The 18,976-nt window shown below is 43.1% G+C and overlaps 1 protein-coding gene across 7 annotated transcripts in view; it reads left to right on the top strand.

The window, feature by feature from the left end:
* The window catches only part of CRTC3 (CREB regulated transcription coactivator 3), a 126,524-nt gene that overhangs the window by 88,767 nt on the left and 18,781 nt on the right, over positions 1-18,976 (top strand). For 6 of the 7 annotated variants that reach the window (XM_082448691.1, XM_082448689.1, XM_082448694.1 and 3 more), the window contains 5 exons: positions 2,892-2,953; positions 4,286-4,348; positions 6,568-6,668; positions 14,586-14,621; positions 17,544-17,629. In XM_082448691.1, coding sequence (XP_082304817.1) covers positions 2,892-2,953; positions 4,286-4,348; positions 6,568-6,668; positions 14,586-14,621; positions 17,544-17,629 — 348 coding nt within the window. The remainder of the gene's footprint in view (positions 1-2,891; positions 2,954-4,285; positions 4,349-6,567; positions 6,669-14,585; positions 14,622-17,543; positions 17,630-18,976) is intronic. The other variant, XM_082448692.1, reaches the window with a different exon arrangement.

Raw genomic sequence — 18,976 nt, 5'->3', positions numbered from 1 at the left:
CTAACACTCCCCGAGCTGAGAAGGAGCAGGAGTCCCCTTGTCGATAGACTGAGGCAGGAACGCGAGGGGAAGGATTTTCCGCTACAGAACTGCAGGGACTTGGGGAGAGGGAAGAGCCCGGGATGACTGACATTTCCACCTGGAGCACCTGGGTGGATGGCACCCTCCGTTACATACGATGGACTCCTAACAAGACTAGCAGGCGAGAGGCAAGATGATGAGTGGGGTTTAGGTAGAATTTGAGGTACTTTTGGTAGAGAAGCTGAGTAGGCCGTTGGAAATCTGGGCTTGAAGTTCATGAGAACTGTTGGGAGCTGGAGGCATGGATTTATGAGTTACTGGACTATGGATGATGGATGGAGCCAAAGGCATGGGTGGGACCGACCAAGATGAGCATGGAAGGCAGGACACTCTTCCCAAAGTGGCTGTGCCCGGAGTCTCCAGCCTCTCGCCCTGCTCTCACTCTGTGAGACCCTTCTCCCCATCCTGTCCTTTTGAGAGCAGTGTAAGCAGATGAGGGCTGAGAGGCTGTGAGGCCACAGAAACTCTGGACCATCAGGGTTGAAGGCAGAAGAGGAGGAGCCAGAAAAGGAGTGCACAGGGGGATAAATAAAAAGGCCCATTATAATGTGGGATTGTTTGTTTTTGGATTTTTTTTTTAAATGTGGACCTTTTTTAAAGTCTTCATTGAATTTGCTACAATACTGCCTCCATTCCATGCCTTGGCTCCTTGGCCGCGAGGCATGTGGGATCCCAGCTCCCCAACCAGGGATCGAACCTGCACCCCCTGCGCCGGAAGGCGAAGTCTCAACAACTGGACTGCCAGGGAAGTCCCTGTGGGACTGTTTTTTGACTTAGGTTTAACTAACGTGGTACTGGGTGAGGAGCTGATCTGGCTTGTTAAAAACCCTGCCACCTCTGCTGCTGTTCTGTTTGTTTGCTGGCAACTAGCAAGCACTCTAGAAATGTTTGTTGAATTAAATGGTAAATTCAAGTTTACAAATAGGGGTATTTTTTCTGTCTTTAGGATGTTCTTTAGGACATATTAGTGTTGTAGAGTAATTAAAGCCACCTGAACAAAGTTTTCTGAAATCTTCAGAAGAACAAATAAACCTTTTCTAGGTTTTCTTCTGTTGAATTTAGCTGTAAGCTATTGACATTAGTGGTTACTAACATTAGTGGTTCTCTTGGTGCTAACAATTGTTGGGTTTTTGAATATCCATTAAGTGAGATGTGAATGGTGAGAATTGGGAGAGCTCAGAGGTCACATCTTTTAACTTTTGATGCCTCAGCCTACTCATATTAAAATTTCAGGAATTTACTACATTTCCGTGTTGTTAATATACATCAGAAAGGCTAAAATGCTGACTTATACCTCAACATTGAAATAATCGATGTTTGATCATTGCACTACTATTACACCACTGCATTCTAATTTGTATTACAGGTTCCAGATAAGTGGACTTAAGGACTTTAAGGGTGGCAATGTCCTGAGGGAAGTGGTAAACTTCTGCTTCTGAAATTTATCTTTTCTGGACAGAGATTCATCAAACTCTGCAGGAAAGAGAAAGGCTCAATGCCTTCTCCCTAATGGCTCTGCCAACTGAGATACTGATGTGCTTCCTCTCAGAGGGCCTTATTTCTTTATCACCTTTTCCTCTTCTGTCTCCTTCTGCAGTCTGTTCTCATCTGTACTTTGCATACATTAAGCCTGATATTTGGTGTTGAAGAAATGTCTGGTCTGTCTTTTGAAAATATCTCTGTTTTATTGCCTTGACTAAGATTCAGATTAAGAATGAAGGTAACTAGACATGACAAAACTAATACACAGGAAGTGAACCTTGTGATCTTAATGCTTCTGGCAAAGGAAATATTTCATAAAGAGTTCATTAGTGCCCATGTTTTGCTAATGCCAGATTCTGTCTGTAGGATAGGGTCCTTCTCCGTTGGCTCCCATTTCCTCCTGAGCCCTAGCTGATGATGGCTTCTTTTATACAGAATCATTGAAGATTTTTTAGCAGGAGAATAATATGATATAAAATGTTTTAAGAAGGCTATTCTATATGTATAATTAACTAAATTAACCAAAACGGCTCTACTGTGCTCAGCATGTATAGTGTAGCATCACATTTGTTTTTCCATATTTCCATTTCACCTGGAATATGTTCTAAGGCAGGCTAGACCAAGTGAAGAATACAGAAATTATAAAACGGGGCCCCTGACAACCCAAGGAGGTTCACATTTCTCCACAAACCTAATGCCGCTCTCTTTTGGTTATAAGAAACAGAAACCCTCAACTTGGAAAAAAGGAAATTTATTGGCTTATGTCACTAGAAGCCCAAGGGGCTAGGTCCAGGGGTTTGTACAATAGCATCGAGATTCAGTATCTGTGAGGTGCTACCTCTGAATTGACTTCCAGGGAGAGAAAGCCAGGTCCACGTAGTCCTCGGGCTCACCACCTCAGCTGAGGGCACTCCTTTTCCCCCTTGTTTGTATCATGAGCCCATCCCTGAACCAGTCACAGGGGGATAAGTTACCTTGACTGGAAATACTGGGTCTGGGTACATTTTGTGTGGCAGGCAGGCCCACACAGAATGACAGCCTTACCAGGTTTCGGGTCGGGGTGGAAGCAGTTCTTGAAAGTAAAAGATGTTGGGCAAGCAGAAAAAAAATAAGAAACACCCCATGTGAATCATGCAAAGATGGCACTGGTTAGAAGATAGAATAGATTTTTCCAGAGGAAGTTGATAAGACAAACCATGGAGGAAGAGATGTCGGGTGTAGAGATAAAGATAAGAACCAGAAAAGTTGTTGAACTCCCCACGATTCCAGCCTCTTAGTTCTGCTTCAACTTTCCATTCATTATATTTTTCCTTTATTGAAAATTCTACTTTGATGGTAGTACATTTGGAGCTAATTACGCCTCGCAGCCCCCGGATGAGAGTTGGCCAAGGTAAGCAAGCCTTATTTTCAAAGATGTGATGGGCATGTGCTATTTTTGGATGGTTTCGCTTTATTGTATCCACCCTGAATGTTGTTTTAGAAATTTCTAATCTAAAGCACAGACTCTTGTTTTCTCTTATAAAACTTAAGTCTTTCCATGTATAATCATAGACTTATATGAAAGTCTAAAATTAAGTTATTTAAATCAATCTAGATCTTCATTTTAAAGACCAAATAGAAACACATTTGGAACACAATTGCCAACATAATACTCTGATTTTGTATTCTTATATTTGAATATATAACGTGTCTTGGTAAGCTGCTGAAAGAAACATAAGGCTTTAGTAAGCTCCTAAAGCTAATTTGCATAGTGGATTTGACCTAGGGTCTCTCTGAGTATTTTTGTATATAGAGAATATATACCAAAAAGTTGAGTGTTTTTGAATACTGAGGGTGACAGAATATAAAAGTAACTGAAAAGATTGTTACATCCGATGGATGCGTGGTATCATTTTCAGATCACCTAGTCAGATTTAAGAGGCATTTGAAATGTACGTATTGAGAAAATTTAGCTCTCTGGGTTGAGATCTATTCTCCATCCATTCTCGGGGCAAACGCTGGCAGCACTTACTGTGGATAATGTAGTCAGGACCTGGAAAAGGTCGATATGAAGATGGGTGACAGCTGGCCCCTACTTCAAGTAGGTTTTCAGCAGCGCTTAAGAATCTTGGGATCCACGATTGTAGGACAAGGACAATTATTTTATTTTAAATCATAAAAGGATACCTCCAAATTGAGAGTTTAAAAATTTGTATTCAAGAAAAATTGTCGTAGGCTTTCCAGAGCGTGAGGATTAGTCAGATTCATAGTTTCATAAACTGGGCTACTGTAACAGTTATATTCCTCTTTATGGGCATCTGTGTGGGGTTGCAGCATTTCTGCTTCCAGGCCGGCCAGGCACCCGCACGCGCACACTCCACGCACTCGGGGTATGTGACAAGGGGTAGTTTTTCACACATCTGGAGTAAGACCTCACATCCCCAGAGAGGAACTGGTCATAGATTTGAAACATTTCAAAAGGCATTCAAAGGTGCTTGTTTGACCTTTAAAAAAAAAACAAAACAAAAACCTTGTTATGTGCCCAGCTATCTCATTTGCTCCTCCTGTTCCCATGGATTTGTGATAGTTTTTATCATGGAAATCAGAAATCACAGGAACTGGAGAGGTCAGCCGTGCAGCTGGGTTAATAGAGGAGCCAGTTCTCAAACCCAGGCCGGAGGTTCTCCTTTGCTCCCTGTGGATTGAACTTCTTTTTCTTTGTATGTTATTCTGGTTTTTAAAGGCAGCAGCCTCCTTGGAAGGAAGAGAAGCACCCTGGGTTCAGGCTAACATCTGCACTTAACAGGTACATGGCTTGTTTTCTAGTAGAAATAAACTTTAAGCCAGTCACCTTGATTGTCCTGATGTTTTCTAATATATCATCCATTTGCCAGAGTACGTTTATATCAGTTGTGTTTATATGAAGTGTATATGAAGTATATAAAATGAAGTATATTTTTAAAAAGTATATAAAAATTATATGAAGTATATAAAAAAAATTATGTGAAGTATATAAAAATTATATGAAGTATATATATAAAAAAAAAAGGAACCCAAATCTCCCACCAGGTAGTGAACGTCTGCTCAGGACACTACAGCAGTGTGAGAACATGAGGTCTGAGTGGATAACAGAGTCTGCCTCTCTTACTCTGTGACCTTGAGCAAGTTAGGTAGCTTCCCTATGCCTCAGTTTACTCATCTGGAAAAGGGAGATAACAGTACCAACATCAAGGGGTGGTTGTGAGGATTAAATAAGATACATAAGGAACTTGGGAATCGTAAGTATTCAATATACATTAGCTATTAAATGATCACTTTGAGCTGGACCCCAGTGGTAAGTGTTCTACATAGGTCATTTTTTTCGATCCTGATAACATTCTACAAGAATGAGTAGTATTTTCTGTTCTAAGAGGTTATAAACGACTTGTCCAAGGCCACTTAGCTAATATGTGATGGAACTGGGATTTAAAAAAAAAAAAAAATTAGTGCAAAATTTTAACATATACAGAAAAGAGTTGGAAAGGAAAATAGTTATAAGAATTCCGTGTGCCCATCCTTCAGCTTCTATTTCTACCCCACTGTCCTCCACACTCCCATCCCACCACCGGCCAGATAAAGTATTTCACCTGTAAATATATCTAGCAGTATAAGCCTGATAGGAACCTTTTTTAAAAAAACAAAACCACGATGCCATTATTACACTTAACAAAATTAACAGTAATTTCTAACATTATTTAATACCCAGTCTGTATTCAGATTTTCCCAGTTGTCTCTCTGCATTTGATTGATATTCTCCTGAGTCTTTTTGAATCTGTAAAGGAGCTAGAATCTGAACCCAGGGCTCTCTGATCCCAGAGTCCACACTCTTCCTGTTTTTCATGCAGGTTCTGAACCGCCTCTCCCTTGTCTGAACACAACACAGCCATGGTGCACAGTCAAGCCACATGGCTTAGTGGCCACAGGAGGCTATCACCTGGAACAGCCCACAAAGAAGCATTTTAGATTAATTTCAAGTCTCTCACAAGTTCTTTTTATGGCAGACAGTTTGACCCTTGGATGAGATAAGTAAATAATATCTCTTGGAGTCGAAGCTAAATATAAATTGGAGCTGTCTGGGAGAATTCCAGAGATTTGCTATAGTTCAACGGTTCCCAAAATGTTTGTCTTAAGACTCCTTTGCAATCTTAAAAGCCATTGAGGCCCTCAAACAGTGTTTGTTTGTGTGAGTATATTTGTTTGTATTTCGCTATTGATATTGGAAATTAAATTGAGAGATATATAGAAGATACTTATTAATGCATTTAGAAATAACAAAATAACAATAATAAACTCATTACATGTCAATAAATATCTTTTTTTAAGAAGCACAGTTATATTTTCTGAAACAAAAAAAATTTACTGAGAAGAGTGGCATTGTTGTACCTTTTACAAATCTCTTGAAGATAGCTCGATTCACTGCTTGTGCATTCAGCCTGCGGTGACATCACAGGTCACGAGGCTGCTGGAAAACTACTGTGCTCATGAGAGAGCGAGAGTGAAAGGGCAAAGGACACATTAGTGTTATTTTGAAAGTTGTCTTGACCTTGCATTCTCCCTGGAAGGGTTTGAGAGTCACTGCTATAGGTGATCCTTCGTATAGGAGGAGTTATTCTCAGATGGCGAAAAGCTAGTGCAGCCACAGAGAATATACTGATCACAGCGATCTTCTGAGTTGCGAGGAAAACTGGGAAGTTTCTTGGAGGAAGCCGTGAATCCAGGGTCTGCCTTGTTGAACCAGATCATTATGCCATTAGCTTCAAAGGAAAAGATCATACAAGTACAAATTACAGTCTTTTGGGTGTGGGCCATCCTCAGAGGCTGTTACTGATCTAAGGGACTTCAGGTAGGTCCAGACCCCGCATTTTATGGATGATTGCAAATCTGTTATTCTTGCCTTCTCTCCTGTTGGTAATTTTCAGCAAAGAACATTGCATTTTCACTAAGGAAAAATGGATTTTCAGCCAGACTCTCTCCTCCCCCCATTAGGACCAATTCTGACTCTGCTCTTCACACGAGTGCTCTGAGCACCAAGCCCCAGGACCCCTATGGAGGAGGGGGCCAGTCGGCCTGGCCTGCCTCATACATGGGTAAGACGTGCAGGCCTGATGCTAACAGCATCTGTGCCTTCTCATTCTGTCCTATGGGAACCGGGAGAGAGAAAAGCTTAAACCACAAGTGCATTTCCCCGATTCGTCGTCCTCAGGGAAAACCTCTTGGCAGGGGAGATGTGTGTGTGCTCATGATGAAATAAGAATGGAGCTTCTCTGCTGCCTCTTCCTCTGCAAATTCTCTCTTCTTGGCATCTCTTGACCCTCCAGCTTCCTCTACTCCACACTCTTCCATTTTCAGGCCCTCATCATTTTTATAGGGACTCATAACAACTTGCTAACTGGTCTCCTTATTTCCAGTCTTATGTCCTCCCAATCCAGTTTTATGTTGGGTTCTCTGAAAGTCCTTTTTTCCCATCCAGAATCTGGACAAACTGAGAAATAAAAGTAGAAGTGACGGGTGGAGGTAAACACCACCTTTCTTCCTGACAAGAGGAAGTGACTTCTCTCTGTGGGTCCGTGGCTGTTAAGACTGAACCCCAGAGGGAGACTGACGCCCCCAGTGGCCGGCAGCACTGGCCCAGGGCGCCCCTCCCCCGCCCCCGCCCCCCACAGGAGCACCGAGGTCAGACTGCAGGGCAGGGCCGGCAGGGAGGCTGCTCTCCGAGGGAAGGCGCGCCCCTGGCCAGGAGGAGCGGGAGCCAGAGTGGAGGCGGCACCCCCGCTCACTTGTTCCCCTCTTTGCTGCAGGTCATCGTTCCACCTCCCTGGGGCCAGAGTGAGTAAAGGAGTGGAGAGAGGCCAGGGGGGACCAGGAGTGGGGAAAAGATTCATGCTGTCTGCTTCCAGAGTGAACCCACATCTGATCATATTCCTCTCCTGCTTAAAATCTCAGTGCCACCCCCTCACCTCCCAGAGAGAGTCCAAATCTCTCAGTTTGGAATGACGCGAACTCTAGGATCTGGCCCTTGCCCACCTCTCTCCCTTCTCTCCTCACTCACCAGCCCCTCCCCCCAAGTGAGTGAACTACTTCAGTTTCTATTAATGTTCCATCCTCTTCCCATCTCCTCCTCTCTTAACTGACTCCTGCCTCACCTGACCAGGGCCCTCAGCTTTGTCCCCACGTCTGTGGAGCCATCCTTGACCTTCCTCCCTTTGCCAGCCCAGAACTCCCCATGTCCTCCTAACATCCCAAAGCTCCTACCTATAGATGGCCATCTCGGCACCTGTGTCACTTGACTGCCTTTCTCGCGGATGTGCTTCTCTCCTTCTGCTCCCAGGAGATTTCTTACAGTCAGCGTCTTATGGTCTTACCTTCCGCACAGTGCCTGGCACAGAGGAGTCCTCAGTGACGGAGAGTGTGGAGAAATTACTCAGTGGCTTGTGCGTACAGAGCACACTCTAGTTGCTGAATCTAACCTGCACGTGAACCAAGTCTGGTTCACTAAGACACAGACCAAGCCTGCCTTTCTGGGACTTATAATCTAGTAGGAACAATGGTCCTGAACTATCCATTCCTTATGCACATTGACTCTTGTCCATAAATAGGGCTGTGTGTTTGGTCTTGAAATGGGAATAAATAAATCTTTGCCCAAGATAATGCTAGCTTTTCTAGTTTTCTTTACTTTTTAGGTAGTTTAAACCCTAAATAGTCTCTTTTCCTTCTGAGGAGAATATTCCGGGTCTTATTTCCTTGCATATAGTAGGGATGGGATTTAATAATCCCTGTATTGTTGTAATAATGCTGCATTTGTTCCCTTGGTGAAATTCAGGGATGCCACATTTACCCGAACAGTTTGTCAAGTATGAGCTCTTTTAGAATTGGTTAGGACCGTCTAGCTATGTTTCCACACATGGGGATATGAGAGTAAAGCTGGCAGTTACGTTGGAATTGGATATGGGTCCTCTGCTCACCACTTAGAGAGGTAGGATATACGGGAAGATGGAGTAGTTTAGCTTCCGTATAGGTAGGGTTGTAGGTAGACTATAGGCATGTATAAGCCTAAACAAAGTGCAGCAAGCGCTTAGTCTCCCCAGATTGGGAGGGAACCAGACTGATAGGCTTTAACCTGGAACCCCCAAAAAAGAGCTGCATTTCTGCCTCTGCCATTCCTTCATTCGTGTCACCCTCTGTTTAAAGTTTACGCTTCTCTAGAAAGGGCCAAAGGCCTAGAGAGAACAAGGAAATCATAGGTAACAAGATCTTGAGGCCTGCATGCAGAGAGAAAAAAAAAAAAAAACTAAAGAAAGTGATTAATTGAGTGAAGTATTTATGCCAAGAGTGATGTAGCCTCTGAGGGAAGAGGTGAGAAATGTCAGAAGGAGTGAGTGAGGATGAATAAGAAAAGCAGAAGAATGTCAGTGTTGATCCTAGTAGACAGAGCAATACAAAAAGCAGAAAGAAAGCAATCCTGGAGCAGAATTCCTGGGTTACTCCTTTTCACATCAGCAGTTAGAAACCGTTGGGCCCCAATATCTCTCAACCGTGGAAGGTGGGCCGACCTCCAGCTTGAATGTCTGAACTGTGTGCCTGCTTCTGCAAAGTTGCCTTGCAAGTATAGCAGAACTCAGAAACACATCCAAATATGGATGTGTTTACATGGGAAAGCCAGTGTGTTTAAAATATTATTCAAGTCTCCAAGGATAGGAATTATTTCTGGAGAATTATATTTGTTGGTGGGAGCTATTTTAAATAGTTTCATGTACTTTTCCCCCTGTCATTCATTAAAGTTTTTCATTTTCTTTCCTTTTGGACTTTAAAAATATCAACTAGCTTTCCAAAAGGTATTTCTTATTATTGGACCAACCAAATAAAGTAAAGATTTAAAAAGTGATGGGAAAATATAATTGAAGCCCAGAATTAGGCTCCATAGCAGAGGCAATAACTGCTCTTTCCCTGGGAATCTTTCCTGAGCATAATGATGTAACCTCAGTTAATGTTCCCATTATTTATTTATTTTTTTAATGACCAGATGATAAGGGAGCATCTGCTCACAGCTTAACTACATAAACAATAAACTATGATACATTCATGAGCAGAGGTTTGTGTCCCAAGAAAACAAAGCCATTAGACTGATACGTAGTTAGTAATTTTCATAATGGTTATTGAGTTGCACGGCAATTAGGCATCCATGGTAAGCAGTTGATGTAAATGCTAGAAATAAACTTTTATACATCCAAACAAGATTTTTATAATTCCTCTCTTCTTGTTTAATTATCCAGAATTTATAAAGAGAAATATTGATCATTTCCCTGGCAGCATGTGCAGTTTAATTACCATTTCACAGGCACACACCCACACCCACACACACACCCCCCAATGGGTAAGCATGAGGGCACTCTGTGACACTTGCCCCGTTGCCCTGTCGCATAGCCTAGGACTGTCCCTATCTCCCCTCCACTCCTCACCAGCGAGTGGAGGAGGGGGCTGTGGTGGTCCCTGTCCTTTCAGGGGGCAGCCTAGAGCTACGGGCAGAAGAGGGCATGAGGGTTGTCATCTTTGCACCCAGAGTGGTAGATGCTGAGTGTCACCAGCTTTGAGAACTACAGCCCTGAGCTCCTCCCCAGGGAAAGAGGCCTGCCTCCCACCTCAGTGACCTTGCCAGAGGCAACACCTTTGACCAGCGCAGTTAAAGTTTTTTTGTTTGTTTTTTTTTAACATCTTTATTGGAGTATAATTGCTTTACAATGGTGTGTTAGTTTCTGCTTTATAACAAAGTGAATCAGTTATACATATACATATGTTCCCATAGCTCTTCCCTCTTGCGTCTCCCTCCCTCCCACCCTCCCTATCCCACCCCTCTAGGTGGTCACAAAGCACCGAGAGCTGATCTCCCTGTGCTATGCGGCTGCTTCCCACTAGCTATCTGTTTTACGTTTGGTAGTGTATATATGTCCATGCCACTCTCTCACTTTGTCACAGCTTACCCTTCCCGCTCCCCGTATCCTCAAGTCCCTTCTCTAGTAAGTCTGTGTCTTTATTCCTGTCTTGCCCCTAGGTTCTTCATGACCTTTTTTTTTTTTCTTAGATTCCATGTATATGTGTTAGCATACGGTATTTGTTTTTCTCTTTCTGACTTACTTCACTCTGTATGACAGACTCTAGGTCCATCCACCTCACTACAAATAACTCAATTTCGTTTAATGTTTAAAATGCAAGTAACCCTGAAAGAAGCTTGACTGCACGGATAGGAGGAAGAGGGGGATGGCAAAAGCATCCCAGATCTAAAGCGGGACAAGAGTGTTACCCAGATGACAGGAGGGCCCAGAATGGGGAGGCTGAAGCCAGAGGCTTCTTAAAGGACACACTCTGGTTAAGGGATCTACCCCCTGCCTCTGCCTCTATTCAGCAAATCAAGGCTGTGCTAGGAGTTATTTTAGATTCGTCAGGCGTGGCAGTGGGGAGAGGGAACATGGTCTCCATTACACTAGGAGGTCAGCCCTCAGTGGCTCCGAGACTTCGAGGTTTCTTGGAACACAGACACAGCCTTGGTCATGGCTGTTCCATGCCCTGTGGAACTGATATGAGTTTCCTCTGTTTCTAGATATCCAGTCACAACTCGTTCCTTTTTATTTTTATCCCTTTATTTATAGTTGTATCATATGATATTTTTTATCCAGTAGTGAAAATCCAGCCGTGGATATTTTGGTTATACATTAGCTTGATGCTAACATATCAGTTATTGCCACCACCATCCTTCTAGTTACCTAAACTCTAAACCAGGAGTTAGTTGTCTTTAATTACTCTCATTCCCATACCCCTCACACCCATTCAGTAGCCGGGTTGTGTTCGTTCTCCCTGCAGGGTATCCCAGATCTGCCGCCTCTTTTCTGTCCTCACTGGCAATTAATACCCTACTTCCTTCCTTCTTGCCTGGACTATTACAGTGGTTTTTCCACTTGGTCTCCCTGCCTTTAGGCTTTCTCCTTTCAATCCATCTCACACTGCTGCAAGAACAATCTCTCTAAAGCTTAGCTATAATCATGTCACTTCTCTAACCAAAACCTTCTATTCCCTGCATCAAGCCAGATAACTCACAGACACCTTCAATCCAGCCTCATCTCCCCTTCCTCCCATCCTGAGCTCCAGCCAGACTACACCATTCTCTGCCCCTGCTGTACCCTCCCCCTCTTCCTTCTCCTCCTGTCTTTACACTGGGGCATCCCCTTCATCCTCATTCCTGAGTGTCTAAACTCCTCCAGGTGAAGCAAGTTGGACATTCTGAAGGCACACAGGCCGGAGTTCTGCTTCAAACTTCCTAGCGTGTGATCTTGGGGGTGATAATAGCCCCAGCCTCATGGGGTTGCTGTGGGGATGACCTGAGATCATCCATGTAAGTGCCTGGCACATAATAAGAGAACAGTCACGGTGGCTCTTATTATTATCATCCTCGTCATTGTCCTTCAGTGGCTAACTCAGGTGCCACCTCCTCCACGAGGCTTTCTTTCTGTCCCAGTCTGAGAGGATATTATGTGGGGTGTCTGCTCCCCACTCAGGCAGTTCCACAAGGTAGCCATAAGTTGAGTCTGTTCCAGGGACAGGTCAGACTTACTACTTAAATGGAAAACTGGCCTTATTTATTAAACCCAGAGTGATTGGTGCCTTAATGATAAAGAGATGCTTCAACATACTATACCAGATTGCTGTGTCAAACTTCGTTTTTTATCTGTAATAGAATTGTCACTTTTTAAGTGATCTGAATGGTCAAGTTCCCAATATGAGCATCCCAGGGAAACCAAACTATGAATCAGAAGCTTCTCTCCCTCCTTCTGATGTGCTGATTGTAGAGCCACACCTTTTCGTCTCTCCACACCTGTCTCCTAGTGTTCTGTTCGCACTGCCTGTCTTTAGTAGGCGTGTTAGATCATGACGAAGCTACAGCCTAGTCCAAGTCTCTCTTAAGAGACCATCTGCAGTAAAGTCCTCTGAGCTGATTGTTAAAAAATGTAGATCAGGCCCATTCTCACAGCTTCTGAACCAAAATCTGTGTAGTTTGGGCCCATGAACTTGCATTTTAGCAAGCTTACCCAAATAGTCTATATGTGCACTAAACAGAGTTTTAAATCACTAACTTGGATTCTGTTCTGTGGGCCTGAAAGAAATGCTGTCTTTATGAGTGTTCTTAATTTTTAATTTTAGTGCTTCTGGGGATTCTCAGTATTGCCCAGCCCCAGGGCGCCACTAAAATTTTACATCTTCTGCCTGTGTTACAGAATTTGCTTCCGTGTTCTATCTTCTCACCTACACTGTATCGTCTGGCCACACCTAGCAGTCAGTGCAGGAACTTAATTATGTTCAATGTATGGTTATTAGACATTTGGCTTACGTTTTATAGACTAATCAAGTTAACTTATAGGTTAAGCTTATTCAGAAACATATTTAAACCTGAAGTAAGTTATATTTAAAGGCTTAAAACTTAAAAATTTGTCCTGATCTTATACTGAAAACTCATATGGTATATTTGATTACTCCACAGAGAATGCTAACGTATTACATTCTTGGCACGATTCTTTGGTTTTAGCTTAGAGCAATAGGATATACTCTACTTGTCATCTGCAATATATTTTATGGATCAGAATTCCTTACAAGTCAAATTTTTTTTTTAAACATCTTTGTTGGAGTATAATTGCTTTACAATGGTGTGTTAGTTTCTGCTTTATAACAAAGTGAATCAGTTATACATATACATATGTTCCCATATCTCTTCCCTCTTGCATCTCCCTCCCTCCCACCCTCCCTATCCCACCCCTCTAGGTGGTCACAAAGCACGGAGCTGATCTCCCTGTGCTATGCGGCCGCTTCCCACTAGCTATCTATTTTACATTTGGTAGTGTATATATGTCCATGCCACTCTCTCACCCTGTCACATCTTACCCCTCCCCCTCCCCATATCCTCAAGTCCATTCTCTAGTAAGTCTGTGTCTTTATTCCCGTCTTGCCACTAGGTTCTTCATGACCTTTTTTTTTTTCCCTTAGATTCCATATATATGTGTCAGCATACGGTATTTGTTTTTCTCTTTCTGACTTACTTCACCCTGTATGACAGACTCTTAACTCCATCCACCTCACTACAAATACCTCCATTTCATTTCTTTTTATGGCTGAGTAATTACAAGTCAAATTTTTAAAACTTTGTGAATAGCTATCATATATACTATTTAAATTGACTGAGACTCCAGATAAGTTTCTTTTTAAAAAATATTTATTTATTTATTTAATTTTTGGCTGCGTCGTGGTGTCTTAGTTGCGGCATGCGGGATCTTCGTTGCGGCGCGCGGGCTTCAGAGCACATGGGCCCTGTAGTTTGCAGCACGCAGTCTCTAGTTCTGGCTCCTGTGCACAGTAGCTGTGGCGCTCGGGCTTAGTTGCTCCACGGCATGTGGGATCTTAGTTCCCCGACCAGGGATCAAACCTGCGTCCCCTGCCTTGGAAGGTGGATTCTTAACCACTGGACCACCAGGGAAGTCCCAAGTTTCTTTTTAAAATGACTGTTTGCAAGAAATATAAATAACAGTACTCAGCATGGAACTTCCAGTTTGTTTCTCTAGACGTGCATGGTGAGTGTGAAACAGTGATGTAGACTTTTTTAGTTACCTCCCCTTCCCCCCACAATAAAGCATTTGGAAGAGAGTTTCGATCTATATACTTCTTTTCTTTGTGATTTGGTTAGAGGTTCTCAGACTTTGTAAATTGTTCTTTCAGGACAGAGGCAGTAAAAAATTTTAAGATGGAGATAATTTTAAAGAAAAGTAGATAGGCACCAACTTTAGACTTAAATTAGCCATATCTATTTTAATTTTATTATAAATGCTAATGTACACTGATTTGACCATCAGTGTACCGAAATTGCCTTGGAATTTTCAAAATTCTATTTTGAATCAGAAAGACTTACTAATTCATGAATAAATAAAGGTGAAAGCACCACATAAAAGTGTTTTTTTTTTCTTCCCCACTAGGTTTCTGTGATGGTGAGAACGACGTACATGGGGAAGGTATGAATTGGTTTCACCTACCTATTCTGAGTGGGATGCTGACTTCAGTATTCATAACCTTCTTTCAACATCTGAACTAGTTAATACTCATGTTTTCAGGACTTCCCAAAATCCTGACAACTGCTGATTGGTTTACTTTCCTGAGATGCTCTATAAAATTAAGGCTAGCCATGATCAAGGCCACGAGAAAGGAAATGTGTGGTTAGATTACAAGGCTCCTCGTCACCTGAGTCCCACAGTCCCACAGTCACAAGGTTGTGCAGGGAAGCAAAAGTTGTAATCACATGAAAATATTAATAAATTGGTCACTTAAGCCATTAGTTGTTCCAGTATCCTTCCTTCCTCAGCTGTCTTTCTCTGCCTGTTTAGAAAGTTTTGTGAGTCAGTAATTGACAGATATAAATAATGTGAGGAAAATGCAAACTGATTGCAGAATGAAATTGCAGATCTTGCAGAAGATAATGAGTTTCATAAAGCTGATTAAAGTAATGTTGGAGGGCTTCCCTGGTGGCACAGTAGTTGGGAATCCGCCTGCCAATGCAGGGGACACGGGTTCAAGCCCTGGTCCGGGAAGATCCCACGTGCCGCGGAGCAACTAAGCCTGTGCGCCACAACTACTGAGCCTGCGCTCTAGAGCCCGTGAGCCACAACTACTGAGCCCACGTGCCACAACTACTGAAGCCCGCGTGCCTAGAGCCCGTGCTGCGCAATGAGAGAGGCCACTGCAATGAGAAGCCCATGTACCGCAACAAAGAGTAGCCCCTGCTCACCGCAGCTAGAGAAAGCCCACGTGCAGCAACGAAGACCCAATGCAGCCAAAAATAAATAAATTAAATAAATTAAAAAAAAAAAAAGTAATGTTGGAGAGCTACTAAATGACTCTCGAAGCCATTGACAAATGAGGGTCTGACACAGTTCATTTATTCATTCAGTACCAGGCACTGTTTTCTTTTCCCTAAAATTTTATAATCTGGAATTTAATTTTCATAATCTAGAAGTGAACAACTAAATTAGGTTTATGTATCGCAGCGGTCAGGACTCGTGGGGAATATGATAAATGAGGAGCATCTTGCGCCAGAGGCACAATTCTCTTTCATCATCTTATATACTCGTTTCTGGGCAAGCCATTTTAGGCCATGAGTAAAACCATGGAAAGTTGAAACAGCAATAAATATCTAATCCACTAGGACAGAGATAAAGAAATGGCTTCAAGGTTGTTTGCATTCCCCCAATGAGTTCTCTGAAGAATTCCCAACCAATCTTGGATATGAAGAGACTAAAAACAATGAACTACTCTAAGGAAACAGTCCCCTTTACAGTGCTGGAATACACTCCAGTCATACTCCTGTGACCACCCTCTTACAAAAAGTAGCCTTGAGTCATGAATCTACCTCACTCAGCCCTTGAAACTTTTCCTATCATCTAGCAGTACATTATAAAAAAATTTTTTTAATTCTTGAGTCATTGTATGGCTTTATAAAGGCTCTCAAACCTATTATTCCTGTCCTCCAGTTTGTTGAGAGAGGGCTGTAGGGCCAGTGTTTACCAGGTACTATTTTAAGCACTGCCCACCAGTGCATAAAATAAAAGCCCTGCCATCATGGAACTTACATTTCTGAAGCAGTTTACGTTGACAGTTAGACAAGTTAACAAGGAAGCCAAGAAAAGGAAGAAAACAAGAAGGTTGACAAAATAAGCTTTTCCAAAGAGAGTCGTTTGACTATCAGGATTAATTCACACACCTGGGATCATTGATAAAGCCTGGAATATTTGAGCAGAAATGACTGCTGTTGTGATGGTGCTGAGTAGGTCACCTGTAAAGAGCATTGCCTCATTCTCAGAATTTACTCTGAAATTTCAGTCTGTTTGAAGTGGCTTCTCTCTGGGGTCTGTCATCCTGTGTGGGGCTAAGACAGGACAGTCATGACAGTCACCCTGGAGCTTACATGGTCACCAGAACCTAACAGCATTCGTAGTTCTGAGCGTCACCCGTCTGTCTCATGAATCCCCTTCCTAACATCAGATCCCTTAACTCCTGAGAGTTGGCCCTTTGTCTTCTTGTCTCTCTCTGAGAACAAGAAGTTTTCCCTTTTTTATGGCTCAGCACTCCTGTTTTACCTGGCAGAATGTTAAAACAGAAAGCCCTGGATTGGTCCCTTGATACAAAGCCAGGCTGTTTTACAGCCTTTAAGAGCCAGGAGAGGGCCCTTCAGCTGCCCAGCCTCAGTCCTCTGGGTTCTCAATTCCTCTTTATCCCCCACTCCCAGCCTATGACCAGGTAGCTTTACTGCCACCATGTCTGCCGTGTAATATTCCTCTTCTCTCTTTGTTATCTTCCTCATTTCCTCTCTCCTGGATTTTTGTGGGTCTCACCTCATCCCTTTTCTTCCATCCTCTCCTCGCCAAGTTTGCAGGGCCCTTCCTGATCTGGCCTCGACCTTCCTACCCTTCTCCTTTACTTTCCCTACACTCCAGTTGAAAAGAGCAGCTCTGCTCAGTAGTCGTCCACCACTTCCTCTCTCTCTAGGCCTTTGTTCTTATTCCTCCCTCTCTGGGGATGTTCATTTCCTGTGTCCCTAAAGGGCTCGCCCCAGTGCCGAGCCCCAGAGGACGGCGTGGGCTCTTCCTGGTCTACCCTTGAGCAATACTGAGCCTTCGCTCTTGTGGGCCTCCCCCGGCTTCTCCTTCCAGACATGGGTATTCACATTTTGTCCTTTCCCCTGACTAGAGTATAAAGTCCTCAAGGGCTGAATTCATGTCTTACTCACCTATGCAACCCCCGTAGTAACGCTCAAAACACCTTCCCTAGTAGAGAGTCAATAAATATGTGTTAAATCAATCATTTTTACAAAGATAATTGGTTTGGCCAAAGGTGGGTTGGCTTCCTTCTAACACAGTGAATGTGCTTCTTCTCCCCTTTAGTTGTGTCTTTCCCCAGCCCATTGAAGGAAGAGAATCTGCTAAACGTTCCCAAGCCACTGCCAAAACAGCTGTGGGAGACCAAGGAGGTGGGTGGACAGCTATGTTTCTTGTCACTGAATATTTGTACTTCAGAGGTCATCGTCACATTCTGCTGAGGAGAAAACAAGAGGAATTGGGGAAAAAGGCAGAGCGGATGTCTGGGAACAGAGATAGGAAGAATGTACTAGGGAATGATGGTTCAAATAAAAATTATCATAGTTGTGTTGATGAATTAGTACAGCGATCTCTTGCCTTCCTAATTTGCTGAATTTACTCATTCAGAAAAACCTATTGGTCCCTCACATCTCATTTGTATTACAAGAAGCAGTGAAACCTGGTTACAAGTCACAGGCAGATTTTTCTGTTTTGTAGCCAACACCGCCTGCCAGTCACCAGCTTCTGTCCAGAATTGCTGGTTTACCAGATATTACTTTCTTTAATCAAGGCCATTTGACCCGAGTCCTCCAGAAGTCAGAAAGGAAGTCCTCTGTTAAATGGTTTCTAAGAGCCTTTGAGTACTTGTCCCTGTCTCCACCATGGCTCTCTCTGTAAACTCACCTGCTGTGGAAGAGAGGGAGGTCCTAGCAGCAGTACCTGAGTTGGCCTTTCTTCCCATAGAGAAGCCATTGCCTTTGAAAGAAAGTAGTGCGTCTGCCCTGGCCCTGAGATGTGCTTTTGCAGTTGCTTGTATTGTCTCGTGCTTGACCATCGCCGCCTGATCAGGCTTCCTTTAGTCAGTTCTAGTTTCTTCTGCCAAGTCTACCAAAGTCATCATTAGCATTAGGGTGGGCTTGAATGGTCTTTTGTAAAAGCAAGATGTTTTGATGTTTAGTCTTTTGGGGAAAAAAGGAGATTTAAAATTCACATACTTAAACATAGGAGAAGCAGCCCACTGTCTTTGGCTATGGAGGCTCAGGTGGTTTTGGAGGCTTTTATCAGAGGACAACTGTGTCTTCCCCACAAAGGGGGCAGTGGCATCCACTCTTCCCCAAGTACCAGGGAAGAGGTGCTGTCTCTGGGAAGAGGTGTTCGTCTCCTCTTTTAGTGCTTTTTTTGCCACACCACACGGCTTGCAGGATCTTAGTTCCCTGACCAGGGGCTGAACCCAGGACCATGGTAGTGAAAGCGCCGAGTCCTAACCACTGGACCGCCAGGGAATTCCCCTCATCTCTCTTAGTTCTTATGGATTTGCAGTTCTCCATAAATCATTTCTGGGCAAAGAGTTGAGTCAATAGGTTTATTCATTTTATATATATATATATATATATGGCACCTGTTGCCAGGCATCCTGGGTGCAGGGATACAGCAAAAAACAAAATGAAAATCCCCCCCATCCTGGAATTTAGATTCCTGTTGAAATATTTTTTTTCTTCTGACATTAATTTCCTCTTTCT

This window comes from Balaenoptera physalus (genome assembly GCF_965194825.1).
Source record: "Balaenoptera physalus genome assembly, chromosome: 2".
Classification (NCBI taxonomy): domain Eukaryota; kingdom Metazoa; phylum Chordata; class Mammalia; order Artiodactyla; family Balaenopteridae; genus Balaenoptera; species Balaenoptera physalus.
This window is presented reverse-complemented; position numbering and strand designations above follow the sequence as displayed.